Source organism: Mercenaria mercenaria, chromosome 15 (assembly GCF_021730395.1).
Source record: "Mercenaria mercenaria strain notata chromosome 15, MADL_Memer_1, whole genome shotgun sequence".
Taxonomy (NCBI): domain Eukaryota; kingdom Metazoa; phylum Mollusca; class Bivalvia; order Venerida; family Veneridae; genus Mercenaria; species Mercenaria mercenaria.
This window is the reverse complement of record NC_069375.1, coordinates 49,650,931-49,666,273: the sequence shown is the minus strand read 5'-3', so window position 1 is coordinate 49,666,273 and position 15,343 is coordinate 49,650,931. Positions and strand designations below refer to the sequence as shown.

The 15,343-nt window shown below is 35.6% G+C and overlaps 1 protein-coding gene across 1 annotated transcript in view; it reads left to right on the top strand.

The window, feature by feature from the left end:
- Positions 1-15,343, top strand: part of LOC123554212 (band 7 protein AGAP004871-like) — a 128,051-nt gene that overhangs the window by 84,484 nt on the left and 28,224 nt on the right. The window contains exons 5-6 of the mRNA XM_053524234.1: positions 13,799-13,880; positions 14,531-14,585. Coding sequence (XP_053380209.1) covers positions 13,799-13,880; positions 14,531-14,585 — 137 coding nt within the window. The remainder of the gene's footprint in view (positions 1-13,798; positions 13,881-14,530; positions 14,586-15,343) is intronic.

Here is a 15,343-nt window from a genome sequence, read left to right as displayed (position 1 = left end):
GAACCAACTTTCATACAGATCCATGAAAATATGGCCTTTAGAGAGGTACAGGGTTTTTAGCTCACTGTCACAAAGTGACATAGGTGAGCTTTTGTGATCGCGCGGTGTCGTCGTCCGTCGTCCGTCCGGTGCGTCCGTAAACTTTTGCTTGTGACCATCTAGAGGTCACATTTTTTCATGGGATCTTTATGAAAGTTGGTCAGATGTTCTCTTGATGATATCTAGGTCAAGTTCGAAACTGGGTCATGTGCCGTCAAAAACTAGGTCAGTAGGTCTAAAAATAGAAAAACCTTGTGACCTCTCTAGAGGCCATATATTTCACAAGATCTTCATGAAAATTGGTCAGAATGTTCACCTTGATGATATCTAGGTCAAGTTCGAAATGGGTCACGTGGGGTCAAAAACTAGGTCAGTAGGTCTAAAAATAGAAAAACCTTGTGACTCTCTAGAGGCCATATTTTTCATGAGATCTTCATGAATATTGGTCAGAATGTTTATCTTGATGATATCTAGGTCAAGTTCGAAACTGGGTCACGTAGGGTCAAAAACTAGGTCATTAGGTCTAAAAATAGAAAAACCTTGTGACCTCTCTAGAGGCCATATTTCTCAATGCATCTTCATGAAAATTGGTCAGAACGTTCATCTTGATGATATCTAGGTCAAGTGCGAAACTGGGTCACGTGGGGTTAAAAACTAGGTCAGTAGATCTAAAAATAGAAAAACCTTGTGACCTCTCTAGAGGCCATATTTTTCATGAGATCTTCATGAATATTGGTCAGAATGTTCACCCTGATGATATCTAGGTCAAGTTCGAAACTGGGTCATGTGGGGTCAAAAACTAGGTCAGTAGATCTAAAAATAGAAAAACCTTGTGACCTCTCTAGTGGCCATATTTCTCAATGGATCTTCATGAAAATTGGTCAGAATGTTTACCTTGATGATATCTAGGTCAAGTTCGAAACTGGGTCATGTGCGGTCAAAAACTAGGTCAGTAGGTCTAAAAATAGGAAAACCTTGTGACCTTTCTAGAGGCGATATTTTTCAATGGATCTTCATGAAAATTGGTAAAATTTTTTCCCTTTGGAAGATATCTAGGTCAAGTTCCAAAAAGGGGGGCCCAGGGGGGTTTTAAAAAATTGGTCAGTGGGATCAAAAAATAAAAAAACCTTGTAAACCCCCCCCCCCCCAAGGGGCCCATTTTTTTTCATGGATCTTATAAATTGGTCAAAAAGTTCTTTTTGATGATTTTAAAGGGTCAAAATTCAAAAACCTGGGCCCCGTGGGGCCCAAAAACGGTCGTAGGTCAAAAAATTAAAAAAAAACCCTTTGGGTGACCTCTCTAGGGGCCCCTTTTTCCAATGGATTTTTTTTTTCCCATAAAAATTTGGTGAGAATGTTCAGTTTGATAAATTTTCTAGGTCAGGTTCATAACGGGTAAATTTTGGGGTAAAAAACTAGGTCATTTGGCCCGAAAAATAAAAAAACCTTGTGACCCTCAGAGGCCAATTTTTCACCGAGATCTTCATGAAAATTTGGGTGAGAATGTTCCCCTTTAAAGATATCTAGGTCAATTTTAAAAATGGGTCACGTCCCAAAAAAAAACTGGGTCATTAGGTAAAAATAATAAAAAAACCTTGTGACCTTCTAGAGGCCATATTTTTCAAGGGAAACTTCATAAAAATTGGTCAGTTTTTTTTAATTTTGATAAAAAAAATATTGGTCACATGTGCTCAAAAACTAGGTCACTATGCCCAAATAAAAAGAAATAACGATGTCATACTCAGTTGAACACTGGGCTGTGGAGATAGGTGAGCGATTAGGAAACCCTCATGGGCCTCTTGTTCTATTTTTGAAACCCATTGAAACCCAGTTTTTTTAAGGCACGGGACCCCCTTTTTAAAAATTGATCTAGAATCATCAAATGAAAAATTCAACCCCAAATTCCATAAGATCCCAAAAGGAAAAAAATATGGCCTGGGGGGGGAGGGCACAAGGTTTTTTAGGGTCACCTGTCCAAAGTTTAAAGGGACTTTTTTGGGGTCGCCGCGGTGTCCGTCGTCCGTCGTCCGGGCCTGCGTGCGGGCCCGGGGGGCTGCGTCCGTCCGTAAAATTTTGCTTGTGACCACTCTAGAGGTAACATTTTTCATGGGATCTTTATGAAAGTTGGTCAGAATGTTCATCTTGATGATATCTAGGTCAAGTTCGAAACTGGGTCACGTGCCTTCAAAAACTAGGTCAGTAGGTCTAAAAATAGAAAAAACCTTGTGACCTCTCTAGAGGCCATATATTTTACAAGATCTTCATGAAACATGGTCAGAATGTTCACCCTTTATGATATCTAGGTCAAGTTCGAAACTGGGTCACGTGCCATCAAAAACTAGGTCAGTAGGTCTAAAAATAGAAAAACCTTGTGACCTCTCTAGAGGCCATATATTTCACAAGATCTTCATGAAAATTTGTGAGAACGTTCACCTTGATAATATCTAGGTCAAGTTCGAAACTGGGGCACGTGCCATCAAAACTAGGTCAGTAGGCCAAATAAAGAAAAAACCTTGTGACCTCTCTAGAGGCCTATTTTTCATGGGTATGTATGAAAGTTGGTCTGAAAGTTCATCTTGATGATTTCTAGGTCAAGTTCGAAAACTGGGTCATGTGCGGACAAAAACTAGGTCAGTAGGTCTAAAAATAGAAAACCTTGTGACCTCTCTAGAGGCCATATATTTCATAAGATCTTCATGAAAATTGTTTAGAATGTTCGCCTTGATGATATCTAGGCCAAGTTCGAAAAATGGGTCTTGTGTGGTCAAAAAACTAGGTCGTAGGTCAAATAATAGAAAAAACCTTGTGACCTCTCTAGAGGCCATTTTTTTTCATGGGATCTGTATGAAAATTGGTCTGAATGTTATCTTGATGATATCTAGGGGCAAGTTTGAAAGTGGGTCATGTGCCATCAAAAACTAGGTCAGTAGGTCAAATAATAGAAAAACCTTGTGACCTCTCTAAAGGCCATATTTTTCATGGGATCTGTTGAAAATTGGTTCTGAATGTTCTTCTTGATGATATCTAGGTCCAGTTCGAAACAGGGTCATGTGCGGTCAAAAACTAGGTCATTAGGTCTAAAATAGAAAAACCTTGTGACCTCTCTAGAGACCATACTTGTGAATGGATCTCCATAAAAATTGGTCAGAATGTTCATCTTGATGATATCTAGGTCAAGTTTGAAACTGGGTCACATGCCATAAAAAACTAGGTCAGTAGGTCAAATAATAAAAAAACCTTGTGACCTCTCTAGAGGCCATACTTTTCATGGGATCTGTATGAAAGTTGGTCTGAATGTTCATCTTGATGATATCTAAGTCAAATTTGAAACTGGGTCAACTGCGGTCAAAAACTAGGTCAGTAGGTCTAAAATTATTAAAATCTTTTGACCTCTCTAGAGACCATATTTTTCAATGGATCTTCATGAAAATTGGTCAGAATTTTTATCTTGATAATATCTAGGTCAAGTTCAAAACTGGGTCACATGAGCTCAAAAACTAGGTCACTATGTCAGATAATAGAAAAAATGATGTCATACTCAAAACTGGGTCATATGGGAAGAGGTGAGCGATTCAGGACCATCATGGTCCTCTTGTTCTATTATTTGACCTACTGACCTATTTTTTGACGGCACGTGCCCCACTTTCGAACTCGACCTAGATATCATCAAGGTGAACATTCTGATCAATTTTCATGAAGATCTCATTAAATATATGGCCTCTAGAGAGGTCACAAGGTTTTTCTATTTTTAGCTCACCTGAGCAATGCTCAGGTGAGTTTTTCTGATCGCTCGATGTCCGGCGTCCGTCGTCTGTCGTCTGTCTTCCGTCAACATTTAGCTTGTGTATGCGATAGAGGCTGTATTTTTCAACTGATCTTCATGAAACTTGGTCAGAATGATATCCTTTATGAAATCTAGGCCGAGTTCGAAAATGGGTCATCTCGGGTCAAAAACTAGGTCACTTGGTCAAATCAAAGGAAAACCTTGTGTATGTAATAGAGGCTGTATTTTTCAATTAATCTTCATGAATATTGGTCAGAATGATAACCTTTATGAAATCTAGGCCGAGTTTGAAAATGGGTCATCTCGGGTCAAAAACTAGGTCACTAGGTCAAATCAAAGAAAAAACCCTTTTGTATGCGATAGAGGCTGTATTTTTCAATTGATCTTCATGAATATTGGTCAGAAGATAACCTTGATGAAATCTAGGCCAAATTTGAAAATGGGTCATCTCGGGTCAAAAACTAGGTCACTAGGTCAATCAAAGAAAAACCTTGTGTATGCGATAGAGGCTGTATTTTTCAATTGATCTTCATGAATATTGGTCAGAATGATTGCATTGATGAAATTTTAGGCCTAGTTCGAAAATGGGTCATCTCGGGTCAAAAACTAGGTCACTAGATCAAATCAAAGAAAACCTTGTGTATGCGATAGAGGCGGTATTTTTCAATTGATCGTCATGAATTTTGGTCAGAATGATAACCTTGATGAAATCTAGGCCGAGTTCGAAAATGGGTCATCTGGGTTCAAAAACTAGGTCACTAGGTCAAATCAAGGAAAAACCTTGTGTATGCGATAGAGGCTGTATTTTTCAACTGATATTCATGAAATTTAGCCAGAATGATTACCTTGATAAAATCTAGGCCGAGTTCGAAAATGGGTCATCTGGGGTCAGAAACTAGGTCACTAGGTCAAATCGAAGAAAAACATTGTGTATGCAATAGAGGATGTAGTTTTCAGTTGATCTTCATGAAATTTGGTCAGAGTGATTGCCTTGATGAAATCTAGGTAGAGTTTGAATATGGGTTATCTGAGATCAAAAAATAGGTCACTAGGTCAAATTAAAGAAAAAAACTTGTGTATGCGATAGAGACTGTTGTTTTCAATTGATTTTATGAAATTTGGTCAGGATGATTGCCTTAATGAAATCTAGTCGAATTTGAATATGGGTCATCTGAGGTCAAAAACTTTTTTTTGGTCACTTGGTCAATCAAAGAAAAAAAACTTTGTGTTGTGATAGAGGCCTGTATTTTTCAATTTGATCTTCATGAATTTTGGTCAGATGATTGTTTACCTTGATTAAAATTCTAGGTCGAGTTTGAACATGGGTCATCTAGGGTCAAAAAACTAGGTCCCATTTCTAAGGAAAATGCTTGGTTTTATCGCAAGGAGACCAATTTTATTTGTCCAATCTAATGAAAATTGGTCAGAATATTTGTTTAAAATGAAATACTAGTGTCAAACATGTTTTACACTGTTATGGAGTGTTTCTTGGTGTAGCGACCTAGGGGCACATCTTGGCCTCTTGTTGACCTACTGACCTAGTTTTTGAACCGCACACACCCAGTTTTTCGAACTTACCTAGATATCTCAAGATGAACATTACAGACCAACTTTCATACAGATCCCTTAACAAATATGGCCTTTAGAGAGGTGTTCACAAGGTGTTTTTCTATTATTTTGACCTAGCTGACCTAGTTTTTCAGCGGCACGTGACCCAGTTTGAACTTGACCTAGAAATCATCAAAGGTGAAGTTTCTGGACCCAATTTTCATGAAATCTTGTGAAATATATGGCCTCTAGGAGGTCACCAAGGTTTTACTATTTTAGACCTACTGACCTAGTTTTTGATGCCATGTGACCCAGTTTCGAACTTGACCTAGATATCATCAAGATGAACATTCTGACCAATTTTCATGATGATCTTATGAAATATATGGCCTCCAGAGAGGTAACAAGGTTTTTCTATTTTTAGACCTACTGACCTAGTTTTTGATGGCACGTGACCCAGTTTTGAACTTGGACCTAGATATCATCAAGATGTACATTCTGGACCAACTTTTCATAAAAGATCCACAAAAAAATGTGACCTCTAGAGTTTTCACAGCCAAAAGTTATGACGCACGGAACGGAAGACGGGACACCGCGCGACCACAAAAGCTCACCTTGTCACTTTGTGACAGGTGAGCTAAAAACATGAAGTGCAAATGAGACAAATGCATCAGCAGCTCATGAAAACAGATTCATGAATCATTCATTAAGTGGTAAATGCATTAAAAATTGCATGAATTAGCATAGCCTGTTGTTCATGTGAAGAATCATGAGTTTGTATTTATTAATCTTCATGAAGAATTCATGAATATATTCTGAAAAAATAAGCATGAGAATTCAATGCATTATTTTGTTCTTTATTTCAATGTCTATTTGCACTTCATGTTTTATCCTATGGGGAACACTTCAAGAATATTTAATATTTTTATAACTTCATGAAGACATTTTTGCTTAATTCTTGAAAGGTTTCATGAAACAATAAAAAAAACATTATAAAAGATTCTTTGCCATAGATGATACAAGTAATCCATCATATTTTAGTTACTAAATAATACCTGTACTCATTAAGTGTATCCATGCACTGGTTATTAAAGAGCTGAAGATAAGTATTGAAAATTCATGACAATATAATTTGATTTTCATGAATTTTTATTCATGAATATTTTTGTAAAATAAAAAAAAAAACATGAACTAGTCAAGGTAACCAGTGGTAGGAGTGAAACCTGAGAGGATCTGCATGTAATAGGATTATTTGAACAATTAAGGTTAAGCTTTGATACAAGAAAAAAATCCTGTAGGTCAAAGTGTTGTTCAGTTAGTGGCTAGAGATTGTTTTAGTCTCTGCTGAGTCATTTTCCACCCTCAACAAATGAATGGTTGAGTCAAACAGACTAAACTGGAGTGGGATTTGGGAGGCATAATAAGAAGTAAACAATTGCTGTATAAAATACAAAACATTAAGTTAAAAATGTATAATTTACATTAATTCAAGTTTGAAATTAGATACTAGCTTTGCTTCAGGGTCGTGTTAAACTTGTGACATTTTAGAAGGATTTTTTTTTAAAAATGAACGATTTATAACAACACCATAATTACTTATTTGATTTTCAGTATACTATTGTTCCTTTTAACATTCCTAAACTGTAGGTTGATAAATATTTCCTTCTCATTTGCTGCACAAACTTCTTCAAAAATTGCTGAATCACTGTGCAAAAAATTTCACAAGCATATTGCTGATTCATGTGACATGGATTTTAGTTCATGAACTTATTAATTTATTGTAAGAGGTAAACCTAAGTTTTATGTATAATATATGGACAAGTTCAGAAACTCACCAATTGGTTCAAGAACTGGTACTGAAACTAAGGAAAAGGTTTTGAATTTTGTACCTTTAATGAATCATAGATATACTCATTAGAAGTATTCATGACTTTTTTCTCAAGAACACATAAAGAATGTTTTAAGAATTTAAATCTTAAACTGCTCATAAGTATGTTCTCATTCTTTTTCAAGAAATTTTTCTTGAATTCTTAGATAGATATATTGACATTCATGAAAAAATCTGATTAATTCTTAAAATAGTTCATGAAAATTTCACAGGATTTTATGAATCTGTCAGTAATGCTTGATTCTTTAATGAAGTAGATCAAAACGACACTTCATGCATAAAAACTTCATTAAGTTAGGATTAAGAAGTAATCCAGAACAGTTCATGAATAATTCATAATGGTGATGAAAAATTCATGGTTTCATGAAGTTAGATTAAGAAGTAATCCAGAACAGTTCATGAATAATTCATAATGGTGATGAAAAATTCATGGTTTCATGAATTCCATTTCGCCAGGGAGATGACCCTATTGTTTTTTAGCTACTGTCACATTGTGACAAGGTGAGCTTTTGTGATCACCCTTCGTCCGTCATCCGTCGTTCGTGCTGTCAACAATTCGTTTCTCTGCACGATATGGTTTTGTTTTATGATTTTATTTTAACCAAACTTGCACACAACTTGTATCACCTTAAAGATCTCGGTTCCTTTCTTGAACTGGCGCAGTTCCCGTTATGGGTTCCAAAGTTATGGCCCCTGAAAAGGGCAAAATCAGCTATTTTGGACCTTGTTATGACACAATGCTGCTTTATTTTTTGCTTTGATTTTTTACAAACTTGCACCACAACTTGTATCACTATAAGATCTTGGTTCCTTTCTTGAACTGGCGAGTTCCTTTATGGGTTTCCAGAGTTTATGGCCCCTGGAACAAGGGCCAGAATTAGTCTATTTTGACCTTGTCTGCACAATCGCGCTTCATTTATGATTTGATTTTTAACCTCAAACTTGGCCAAACACTTGAATCACTATTAGATCTTGGTTCCTTCATGAACTGGCTAGATCCTTTATGGGTTTCCAGGTTATGGCCCCTGAAAGGGCCCAGAATAAGCTATTGTGACCTTGTCTGCACAATAGCAGCTTCATTTTAACTTGCACAAAACTTGTGTTGCCATAAGCTCTTGGTACCTTTGTTGAACTGGCCAGATCCCTTAATGGGTTCCGAGTTATGGCCCCCTGAAAGGGCCAAAATAAGCTATTTTGACCTTGTCGGCACAATAGCAACTTCATTTATGATTTGATTTTAACCAAACTTGAAACAAACTTGTATCACCACAGATCTGGTTTCATTTCTTGAAACTGGCAAGATTCCATCATGGGTTCCAGAGTTATGGCCCCCTTTAGGTCCAAATTTGGCTATTTTGACTTTTGCAGGCCATATAGAGACTTCATTTATGGTTTTATTTGATACAAACTTTCCAAAATATCATCAACAACAATAAATTTTGGATTCCATGTAAATCAGATCATCGTAGGTTCCAGAGTTATTTTATATCTGTTACCTCCCCAGATTGTAGTCAAAATGGGATTTATATCAGGTAAGTACTTATACTTATTTGAAATTCATTTTATCATTAGTTGGACTGAGTCAGTCAGGGGTAGATAACTATGGACTGATTTTATGTCAGATTACCTCCCTTTATTTAAAGTAAAATGGGTTATATCTCCTTAACTAATGTAGATACTGAATCTGGAAATTTCATTTATGTCAAAAACAGATTTATTTGCAGAAGAAGATTATTCTTTTTGTTCACTTACAATAATTTTCTTTTTTAATTACTTCCCTTTTACGTTAATATAAATAGCTTATTTAGTAACCTTTTTTTATTATTGGCCGTTAGGGAAAACCGAGACACTTTTCTGTGGTACAACATGGATGGTACCTCTTATTTTTAGGTGTATTTTGAATATCTGTACCTTGTTAGATTTTTTTTTCTTTTTGGCTAATTTCTTTCCTTTGTTGATTCCTTGTCCTTTGGACTTAGATATTTTTTCTGAGGACCTTCTTGTCCTCCAAGAGCAATGATAAAACATAGTGAGCGATTATAGGGCCATCATGGCCCTCTTGTTTGGGTGATTCCATCAAAGGTCAAGGTCACAGGGAGCTGAATGTAGAAAACTCTTTTTCAATCAATAACTTGGGAACCACTTGACCCAGAATGTTGAAACTTAATAGGATGATTTGACATGCAGAGTAGTTGACCCCTACTGATTTTGGGGTTACTCAATCAAAGGTCAAGGTCACAGGGGCCTGAACATGGAAACCCGTTTCCATTTCATTACTTGAGAACCACTACTGGTAGGCCCAGAATGTTGAAACTTAGTCGTTTGATTTGTCATGCCAAGTAGATGATCCTTATTGCAGCCAACCATCAGTGTCTCTTTGACTTTTGCTCCTGTCCTCTATTGATGTCTTGCCTATACGACTATGCAGTGGGGGAGTGTGACAGGAAAGGCCGTACCGGCGACAGTAACCATCAGAACAAATCAACACCCTTTAACAATTATTTACAAATTTTATTTACATTAAGATGATTATAACAATGAATATATGATATGAAAAAAAAAAAAATGAATTATTAAGAAAGAAAAAAAATCATAGTTCAGTTCAGTATCACCAGATACAAAGTTCTTATTTAAGTTCCATTCTAATGGACGTTGACACAGTTCTTTAATTTAATTGCGAACTTTACATACCAGAAACAATATATGACGTATCTTTAAAACAAATCCCTTTAAGCCGTGGAATACGTTGATTCCGTTTTTGGCTCCCTATGGTGGTTAGGTGATTGTATCCCTGAGCTGGACTTCAGAGGATAACAAAAAATCATCGTCTTTGCGGTTTACGGGCACAACTATGGGACGAAAGTCTCTGGCTGGGAAAATCACTCCAGGCGAGTGAAGGACAAGTGAACCTCGGGCATTGTATTTCCCGGGGGGTTATTGACATCACCAGGAAAAATCGTTACTGTAAGCGCGACTCGGCCATAAAAGAAGCTAAAAATATATAACATATGGTAAGCACCATAGCGAAACAAATAAGTCAGGGCATAAAACTGTTCCTTTGGGTACACCATCCCTCCATAGGCTCCCATAAATATATACGTGCACTTATACAAAAGGTCATGTGCTACTAAGTTCATACGTCACGTGTTAAAAATACGTCATAATTACTTCCATTATTACAAAATATAGATTACTTACTTAAAAGACTATGTTAAAAGTATGAAAGAAGATATGAAAAGTTTATGATGACACATTTAGATACGGACTTGATAAAACTGCAGCTATTATTTACAACTACAATTAACAAAATTCAATGATAAATCAAACGTTTATCATGGTTGGCAATCCATTATTAATATCTAATGCCATACACTAAAAACTGACATTGTTTGTATATGCATTAGATGGCACACAATTACAAATTACAATAATATATTACATACATGGTATAGACTTGCCATATAGATTAATACATTACAGTGCAATACAATATCGGCGTTCCATAACAACGATAATGTTTGACATATGTTTTTTAATCAAAGTACTTTATAAATATCATGTTACAAATTTCAGTACAAATTTTACATCTTATTAAACTAAACATTTTAGATTCCTCTTTCGAAATAATTTACAAAAGTATGAAAAATTTAATAAATTATCTGACATACCAAAACTAGCTAAAATACATGCCGAAATGTAAATTGTTACAGAATTTGTAGAATGCACAAAATTTTACCAAATAAAAAATCGTTTTTTAATGCAAAAATCATACAAAAATTCTATACAAATAAATTTCTTACCTTGATGTAGAGCATAAATTTCTAGCAGAAAAATTAATCATGACATAGATTCGTCTATAAGTCGGAAGGTGGTGTGCGTTAGGCATATCTTGTCCGTTCTATTTGAAGGGTATGTCCCGCCAACATACTAAATTTCATGGGATTCACGGATAATCGTGTTGCTTTGACTATTGTCATTTTCACGGGATTCACGATATATCGGGATTCTGACTACTTTGGCGCGGGATTGAAATTGACATTTGAGAGACCATTATAGTGGTTTTGGGGATAAAAACATAAATTACTGGAAGTTTAAAAATATCAACCTTTCATATTACTGAAACCGATTTAATAAAATTTACATGGAAATTTAAGTATGAAATCAGAAAAAATGAGAGGTATTTTATTGCGTGAAATCTGACATTTACCTCGATAACTCAAAAATTTACAAAAAGATGATGCAATACTTGCATTTACACTACAGATAATATAAGGCCCTTATGTCAATTTGTGACAGGGAGACAGGCGCTTTTCTACAAAAGCATCTTCTAGTTACATCACTTTTAATCCTAATATTTCTAGTCGCAAACTATTTGTCTACATCCACTGATGTTTACAAATGGTATTGAAGGTAAATTTCATCATTGGCTTTTTCACATGGTAGTGTCATATTCAGCCATGTTTGAATGTGTTTCTCTTAAAAGATAATCTTAATATTACAGTTTTCTGATGCAACCTTCTATTATGCTTATTTTGTTAACTGAATTTAGGAAATTTTTGCCTTTGTTAGGGGAAAAAAGCATATTTTTTCAGCTCGGGACAGATTCCATTTACTGGGAGTGAGTTTATGAAGGGAAAAAATCCCTGGTCGTTTTCATTATGATAGAACTTTTGCCTTATTTTAGACGTTACTGCGCAATTTTCACCTCTTAATGTGCCCAGCAACAAGTTCCCCCAAAAACTGGAGAATTTAGTTATTTTGCAATTTATTATATCATGTATTGATGGGAATGGCTATTATGCAATCTAGGTTTTTGTTTTTGTTTGAATATAGTAGAAAATAAACTATTGCCAATGTAAATGATTTGTTCTCTTAACTATTCAGTAGATTGGAGAGAATATATTGTAATTGTCTAGCCTGCTTGTAATTTACTTGTTATATTGTTTATTGATGCAGTCTTGGCTGTGATGCACTTTCCCTTTTTTGCAGTATGATTTACATTTAAAATGACTTCGGCTTTTAGCTATATCTGAGATGCTAAGTGTTTTGTGTCTGAGACACTGCCAGTTTTAACACTGCAAGATTTTGATGCCAGTCCTGAGTTTAAACAAATAATATGTTGATATTTGTTCATGCCATGGTTCTGTTGGTAACTCTGGGTCTATTTGGTCAATTGATAGGGCAGTTTTGTCACTCATATAGTCTTTTTGGCCAATCGATAGGTAAGTTTTAAGTCTATTTTTGGTCTAATGATAGATCTGTTTGGTCACTCAAATGATGTGGTCTTTTTGGTTACTCAGATGGTCTTTTTGGCTACTCAGATGGTCATTTTGGTCACTTAAATGGTCATTTTGGTCAGTTGATTAGTCAGTTTGGTCGTGACATGGATTTGTCAACACTAAATATTGGTAAACAGATGAAAATATTTTGGCAACTGGATTGGACTAACAAAAGGTTTTCTGTGTACATGGTCAGAATGGACCATTCAGAAACTTCAGATCTATATCAGTCTCAAACTTTCAGGCTCCAACTTTAATCTATGTCTCCCCCCCCCCCCCCCCCCCCCCCCCCCCCCCCCAAAAAAAAACAAAAAAACTGGGGGAGACATATTGTTTTTGCCGTGTCCGTGCATCCCACTTCATTTCTGATCAATAACTGAAAGGGTGATGTTTGTGTCCGGTCCATAACTTTGACATGCATGTTCTGATTTCAAAATAATATGACACAAATAATAAGCATGGATAGACAATGTGTCATGCGCAAAAACCAGGTCCCTAGGTCTAAGGTCAAGGTCACACTTAAAGTCCAAAGGTCACATACAAGGATGACTTTGTCCTGAGCATTTCTTTTTCATGCATAGAGGGATTTTGATGTTTTATTAATACGGTTGAACATGCCTTAGTGGCAGCCTTATTTGACTTCCCAAATTGATGTTTTGTTCAAATTTCTACATCTCTGATACAGCTACCTATCTTAAACAACCAGATTGTCTTGCTCGAAAAAGAGTTATCTGCCCTTAAAAAACGTTCATTTTGGGGGGAGGGAAATGCCGTTTTCAAGGGGCAGATAACTCTTTTTCGAATCGGTGACCTTACGATTTTTATTGCATTTCTTTGGTTTCTTTAGATGATTGTCCTTCAATATCCAAAGTTTAAGAAATTCTGTTATTGGCGAAAAATTTATCGCACCAAATTCTAGCATACGTCCTTAAACAACAGTGACATGCAAAGTGATGAGAGCACATTATGATGTCAAATAGCAATGTAATGCCTCTAGAGGTCATTTATTGTTGCTCAGATGAGTTCAGCATAATCTTTATCATCATGTTTCAGTAAGACTGTACATAATACTCTTTGAAAAAGCTGTATCGGTCTGGCTTGCTGAAGGTCTGTGATTCTGCCAAGGGGCCCGCCCATTCCTAAAATAATATTCAGAGGGCCATCTGTTGCCTTTCTCCAACATTAACATTTAGAAGTTACCATGTAGATGTGACGGACTACCCAAGTTTGTTTTATAAATCACTGTTAATATATTTTCAGATTTGTTTTTCATAGTTCCTGGCATTGATTCCATACAAAAGGTGGATCTGGAGGACGGCTCTTTTGATGTTCCCCCAAGGAGGTAAGATATGTCAAAACGACTATTTTCAAATGGTTACTTTAAGAAGCTTTAACTACTCAGTACTAACGTCTGCACGTATCTGGAATATGACATTTCATTTATCCAATGCCTAATTTGGTTATGTGACACCATTGGTGGAAAATAACCATGAGAAAAGGCAGACCTGCCAACAAAATTGCAACTTTTGCATCTTTCATATAAACTGCAATACGAAAAGCTAGTTGAATAAAAAAACACAGCTTCTGCTTCAGCTTTTTGCATCATTTTAAGGATTTGTTTTTTAATCGGAAAAGAATTTTTTTTTTGTTGATCTTGTTAAATGGAAACCTGCTTTTACAATCTGAATTGATCCAACTATCACAATGTTGTTGAAGCCTTTTAAGTAAAACTGAAGTTTACACTGAAATCAGGTTCTGAATAATTTGTATTAAACAGCTGCAGGGTTACTAGTTAACAGCTAGAAAAGAAACATTCTAATATATTCAGCATAATCTAAAAATTGTTAAAATAAAAAGTAAAGTAGAGTTTTTAATCAATATCGAATTACTGGATTTTTCAAAATATGATAGTATATCATAACGTGTTTGTAGATCAACTTGATATGCCAACCATGTTTGTAGATCATCTTGATATGCCAACCATGTTTGTAGACAACTTGATATGCCAGCCATGTTTGTAGATCAACTTGATATGCCAACCATGTTTGTAGATAACTTGATATGCCAGCCTTGTTTGTAGATCAACTTGATATGCCAACCATGTTTGTAGATCAACTTGATATGCAAACCATGTTTGTAGATAACTTGATATGCCAACCATGTTTGTAGATCAACTTGATATGCTAACCATGTTTGTAGATAACTTGATATGCCAACCATGATTGTAGATCAGCTTGATATGCCAACAGTTAATTTGCCTTGTTTCATCAACTAAATGGAAATTATTTTTGTCAATACCAGAATTGAATTGTCACTGACAATTTTGCATATGTTTATAGCTGAGAACTATGAGCAAGTATTTCAGGGGATATACTATGTCACTTAAGAAACAGTGAACAAGTGCATATAAAGTGTACATGTTTATCCGTTGACTTGAGTAAAATTGAAAATATCAACCATAGAGAAATATTTACCAAGATAATACCCATTGAAATGATATCAAAAATGAAGTCACAATCCTGAAATTTAAATGTCCGTAATGGAAAGTTATGGATGTTTAAGGTTTCTGTTAACAAAAAGTATATAAAACTCTGTAGAAGTTGGTTAATAGTTAACCAAACCAGTGATCATAGATTCTTTAATGGTATATGACCTGATTGTAATGGCATCATGCAGAGAACAGGTTACTGAGGAATGCTAGTTTGCTTTACTGGCTTCGTTAAGTCTACAAATCAAAACAGACAAACATTTTGTTCTTCAGTTCTTTCTTTCTGTGCTGAAGTTTACATTTTTAGCTCACCTGAG